This window comes from Miscanthus floridulus, chromosome 2 (assembly GCF_019320115.1).
Source record: "Miscanthus floridulus cultivar M001 chromosome 2, ASM1932011v1, whole genome shotgun sequence".
NCBI classification, from domain to species: domain Eukaryota; kingdom Viridiplantae; phylum Streptophyta; class Magnoliopsida; order Poales; family Poaceae; genus Miscanthus; species Miscanthus floridulus.
The window spans coordinates 117,009,864-117,016,092 of record NC_089581.1 but is presented as its reverse complement, the minus strand read 5'-3'; the positions used below and the strand labels follow the sequence as shown (position 1 = coordinate 117,016,092).

Below are 6,229 nucleotides of genomic sequence, written 5' to 3'. Positions count from 1 at the left end.
CAAAGTTTACACCCACTTGGCTCAATAACTGCGTTATCTTTCTGCATTTGCAGGCAAAACTGGAGTTTAGTCTGAACTCATGGACGTGGCCAGCGGCTAAAACAAGCCCCAGCTCTGAAGCAATGTGGCGAGGAATCTTCCTCGACTTACGCCGCCCTGCCAACCTAACCATACCATACCAAGCCTTTTCATACCATACCAAGCCTTTTCATGCTCCGTTGTCAATGTTGAGCGATGAGCGGCAGCATCTTTGCTTTGGCTGTGGATGTCATGGGAGAGATCATTTCGAATCAGTAACGAGCCAGCGTACGTTCATGAACCAAGCATGGGGGTCAATAATCATGCATGTTCTGCAGTCCTATCCTCCCTTGATTCTTTCAAGCTGTGAAGCATTTGCAGCTACAGTGCCCGGAACATACGTAGTTAGTTGTCAGGAATCGGGCTGTGCTATTCCTCGAGTATCTGATGCTTCGCTCCCTGCAGAAAACGGGCATATCGTAACTGTAAGCAGAGTAAAGGTGCTAAGTGGACCATTCTACATGTAGCAACAATTTGATCAACTCAGATTCGGACTAGTGGTGACAATTTCGCATTTCATTAGAGAAAAAACAAGACTACCAGCTCAGATTCATATTACATTATTACAGGTAGAAGCCACACTTCAGTCATAGCAGAACATGCTAATGTAAAAAGAGCAAACATCACAGTCCATCATGTCAGCATCGTCCTGTATCTGTATCACCGCATGCTCAAGTGGGGGACAGACGACAACAACGCCCGGTGAAAACGCAAGCTGCAACCATGACCTCATCACAAATGGCGGCCCTGCCAAACACCTCGTGGATGCAGTTTCAGTCTTTCAGAGTTCCGCGCTCTACAGTGTCCACTTGTCCGCCGCTCCATGTACCGAAGGTGGTAAATTAAACGCATTGGAGCCCTGCCCCTGCGGATCTCGGCATGTTCGCTTGGTCGTAAACGATCGTAAATTTTCAGCCAGAACAATATTTTTCTCTCATATCAAACCAGTCAGCAGTAATAATCCATGATCGTATACGATCGTTTTAGCCCCAGCCGAACAGGCCGCTCGTCGTCTCTCTGGCCTTCCCATCTCCCCCAATCATGGCAGAAAAGCCCCGACCCCAATTGGCAGGCACCGCAGCTTCGCACTCTACCAACCTATCTATCCCCTCCCTCCTGCACATGCCTGGCATATGGCACACTCACTGCTGGCATGGCCCCTATCGCTCGAGAATCCCCTAAACCCTCCACTCATCCGCATTGTTATATACTCCTAGTCCTAGAGATTAGATTACACTCACTTCGCTCTCGGCTCGGGGCCTTTCTTTGCCTTCCTTAACCAAGAAGCATATAGCTAGTGATTGATGTCCTGCCTGAGTGCGAGTATAAAAGCTCTCAGGTAGCTGCTAGTGCCATAAAGAGAGTGAGAGCGAGTGGCAGCTGGTGGCGATGGCGGTGGTGCAGAGGATGGTACTACTGTACTTGCAGGTGGCGGTGGCGGCGCTGCTGATGGCGACGGAGCTGCGCGCGCAGCTGCGGGTGGGCTTCTACGACAGCTCGTGCCCTGCGGCGGAGATCATCGTGCAGCAGGAGGTGAGCAAGGCGGTGGCGGCCAACCCGGGCCTCGCCGCCGGCCTGCTCCGGCTCCACTTCCACTGACTGCTTCGTTTGGGTCAGTCCAGTCCTCAGTCGCAAGCTCGCATCGCATGCAGCTACCCATACTCACTTGAAAGTTGAAATTGAAAGAAAACAAGGGCTGACTGCAAATGCAGCAGCAGGCCGGGTGACAGAACTGCAGAACTGACTGTGATGCCTTGCCTTGCTGCACTTGCAGGGGTGCGACGCGTCGGTGCTCATCGACTCGACCAAGGGCAACACCGCGGAGAAGGACGCCGCGCCCAACACCAGCCTGCGGGGCTTCGAGATCATCGACCGCATCAAGGCGCGCGTCGAGCAGGCCTGCTTCGGCGTCGTCTCCTGCGCGGACATACTCGCCTTCGCCGCCAGGGACAGCGTCGCACTGGTAAGTATTCATTTTATTAATTTATTAAGAGTGCAAAGCTGAATGCTTTTGTCAATACTAAATTGCATCTTGCTTTAGTGTCAGTGGACGGTGATAAACTTTTTCTTTTTAACACGACATGATTACATGAATTTGGAATCCAAAGCTGGACTGGCGTATCCGATGTTTGTGTCCCCATCTTTTTTGACGCACATTGCCCCCACCACATGATGCCGCGCGCAGCTTCAGCTTGCATGCACGCCACAAAGAACTCGATGCCAGCAGCCCGGCATGGGTCCAAGTCCACGCTTAGCACGCACGCCATTGTCACGTTCTAATCTAACGAATCATTCCTACGTACGTGTAGGCCGGCGGGAACGCGTACCAGGTGCCGGCGGGGCGCCGCGACCGGAACGTCTCCCGCGCGTCGGACACGAACGGCAACCTGCCGCCGCCGACGGCGAACGTGGCCCAGCTCACGCAGATCTTCGGCACCAAGGGCCTGACGCAGAAGGAGATGGTCATCCTCTCGGGGGCGCACACCATCGGGTCCTCGCACTGCAGCTCCTTCAGCGGGCGGCTGTCGAGGTCGGCCACGACGGGCGGGGGGCAGGCGGACCCGACCATGGACCCGGCGTACGTGGCGCAGCTGGCGCGGCAGTGCCCGCAGGCCGGCGGGGACCCGCTCGTGCCCATGGACTACGTCTCCCCGAACGCCTTCGACGAGGGCTTCTACAAGGGCGTCATGGCCAACCGCGGCCTGCTGTCCTCGGACCAGGCGCTGCTCAGCGACAAGAACACTGCCGTGCAGGTCGTCACCTACGCCAACGACCCGGCCACGTTCCAGAGCGACTTCGCCGCGGCCATGGTCAAGATGGGCACCGTCGGCGTGCTCACCGGAACCAGCGGCAAGATCAGGGCAAACTGCAGAGTCGCCTGATGGTCCATCAGTCGTGTGGAGTTGTAGATTCATTGTATTGATTTGGATCGGACGCTGTCGACGTGATGATAGCATAGCATAGCCTGGTTCGTTGTGCTTGTAACTTAATTGTATGTATGTATGCCTGTACTTGCGCGTGTATGGATTTGGCTGTGCAAATTGCAATAGCTATATTCGGTGGCTGATTATCTCTATTCTTTTTTCCCACTTGATTGAGGCGTGTGTCTCTCTTCTGAGTTCTTTGAGAGAAAATTCTGTAACCAGCAAAAACTGCTCGTGTACCCAATAGTGCTTAATAAAGGCCTAATTGCTTCGTAATACTAAAAGGTAGTATCTCGAATCAACTGTACTGCACAAGTACTGTATATGCAACAAAGTATGATGCATTTTTATTTGAAATATCACTTCGCACACACACACAAATATTGAGAATGTATTTCTCAATCGGTTACGCTGCCATGAGGAGGTTCGGACGCGGCTTCCCACTCTACCGCTCCGTCTGCTTGTTCCCGTCTGTGTCCCTTTTAAAAAAAATCTCTCTACCCATACGTCATACCCAGGGGTGCTCGCAGGGAATTTTTTTTTAATTTTAACCCCTTTTTTTAATATAATTTTAAATCTAACACTGTCGTTTTTTTTAAACTAACACTTTTGGCCGCGTCTATTGCCCTGGCGCGGTCAAATGCCTGTGCCACGCCATGCATGGTGGCGCGGCACAGGGCTGACGTGGCGCGGGCCGGCCGGGGGGGCCGCTGACGTGGCGGGTCTTGCCGCGCCACCGACCTTGGCGTGGCAGTGCCGCGCTCTGTTGCGTGGCGCAGCTGGACCGACCATACCGCACGAGCAGCCACACCACCTGGCCGCTGCGTCTGCCGCCGGCCCGGGCTACCTAGATGGTAGAATCGAAACGCGTTGCGCCCGTATTTTGTTGAGTTTTTTTCACGGCTGAATAGAGAATTTGATAAGCCAATGATTAGTTTTTCGTCTTTCATAATACGGTTATGCATCATTTTAACTAATCAATTACGAAAATTTGCCACCGGTGTTCAGATACGCCGGGACTGTCGGTTCCCGAACGCAGGGTACTTAATCTCATCAACAGTGCTGCCGCGACTCAACGAAACGAATAAGAAGCAAGTTGACAAGCTGCCACATAACATATTTATTGTTTTGACATGTTTGACATAACATAACCAAATAACCCCGCAAATTTCGGATGTCAATATTTGTTTGACCTAAACAAACTAGGACCCAGGAGTGTAAAGATCCCTCGGATGCCTCTGTCTTTTCGGATTTGTTGGCAACACATTGGGAGTGTAGCCAACGTCGGTATGGTCGCGTCGACGGTGCGTATGGCTCGTACCCTGCAGGTATATGATACGCACGATTACCTATAATTCTTTATGATCGTTAGTTCATGGAGCCTACGTACTGAAACAACTATTTTTGTTAGCACCTGTGAGGCTCCTTGGGTGCCAAACGGGGCACCATCTAGCTGAGACATGCCGATCTCGTCCTGCGGCCATTCGTCCCACTGGCCGTGCTGTCCGCGGAAGCCCGGGGATTCGTTGTCGTCGTCATCGTTGTCCTCCTCGTCCTCGGTTGCAGGGTCCTTCCCAGCGCTATGATGTGGTGGTGTACGCACTGCGGAAGTGGCACCCTGCGTCATCGCCTGAGAAGAGCCGGCTGATGTCCTCAAAGAGGCTGAAGACGTGTCACCCGACCGCGCGGGAAATGGTGGTTCCTCATAAGGAGTGTCCATGCAATTCAACTTCTGAGCTAGCTTCCTGTAGCTCTTCTTCACCTTCTGCATAAATAGACGTTAAAGTTAGTTCATTAGCCAAACGCATATACAATAAAGAAATATTTTCGAAACAGACAAGTTTATGTTTACCTCCACAAAAGCCGCGAGAACGCCTGGCCCCTGCCCTCTAGACTCGTGAAGCCGGAACGCTGCTTCGTTGGACAGCCTTGACAATTATGTCGCCTGGGATACAGAAACGCGGTTGGACAGTTTTAGTACACATACTTAATACCAAAAGGATAACAAATTATACCATTCAAGTATCTTACCACGTATCTTTGAAGCGGGGCTCTCTGTAGCTATGTGTCCTCTCTAGTGGTGACGTCGTACACATCTTCGATGACATTTTCCTCCGAGTCCTCATCAATCGCCACGTCAGTGTACGGAGGCTTGATATGTGTCCTCATAGATCTGTGAAGCCACCGCAGGTACTCATCGAAGGTGTGCTGGTCGTGTGGAGGACCCGCAAGGACCGCATGTGGTACCCTGGTCTACCACAAATGGATGTACGAGCTGTGTGTCATGCGCCAATCCTTGGTCTTGTACCTCTTCCTGCGGTCAAACCTGCAACAAAACGATATTAGTTGTAACAAACACACCTCTGAATTGTAGCATTGTTATTAATCGATAATGCACCCGTGCAATACTTGATTGGTGGAGTAAAGCGGTGGTGGACAGCCTGTCATTCTTCCAAACTGTCTGCAGACCCGGATAGGAAGTGAATCTCGACCACATGGAAGAAAATAAGAGGGACGTCGCAGCGATACTCGTGTGACTCATCCCTAGTGACAGGACTCAGATAGTCCTGGAGCTTCGGAGAATCCCAAGGACACCAAAACACCTAAAATTTCGTAATTGTGTTAGGTTGTGATATAGTGTACATCGAAGAAGACACTGATACGATAGTATAGAGAGCGTAACCTAGTGCTGTGTCAGGACGTCGAGAGCGTTCGTATACTCCCTGTACTTGCGCCACGCATTCCCTCTAACTAATTGTGCTTCTGTCCAGATATACAGAGCTGTAGGGAGTGTATCATGCCCGTTCCATTGCTGCATTGAACACGATAATAAATTAGCAACAAATAATCTCATCATATCTAACTGCCTGGAAGAATATAATGAACCGAAGTACTTACCGGTAAACCATTATTAAGGGGCCTCCCAACAAGCAATCGTTCCCAACACCAAGCCTGGAGTAGATAGGAGCAACCCCCAAGGTTCGCATGTCCTGAGGTGCGACAGCAGGCAACGCATAGCTGTCGATACGTCCATGCCAGGACTGCGCTGCCCTAGCTGTACCCTGCTATGTTCTCCCACGACTGGCGAAGTATGTCAAGGAAGATCCAACTGATGGTGTTGCCCGAGGCGTCTAGGAAGAGGAAAAGTACCAAGAAAGTGCCAGAGCCACACTCGAGCGAACCTGTCGATCTGTGCCTCCTCAGCTTGTGGGTCCAAGTACTCAAAG

General features: G+C 51.6%; 1 protein-coding gene across 1 annotated transcript; it reads left to right on the top strand.

Annotated features, from left to right (window-relative positions):
• Positions 1 to 1,338: 1,338 nt before the first annotated feature.
• On the top strand, positions 1,339 to 3,114 carry LOC136539438 (peroxidase 5-like). The gene is given in 4 exon segments (XM_066531397.1): positions 1,339 to 1,674; positions 1,676 to 1,690; positions 1,853 to 2,041; positions 2,388 to 3,114. Coding segments are annotated over 4 exon segments (984 nt in total). The 5' UTR covers positions 1,339 to 1,467; the 3' UTR covers positions 2,961 to 3,114.
• The last annotated feature ends 3,115 nt before the right edge of the window (positions 3,115 to 6,229 follow it).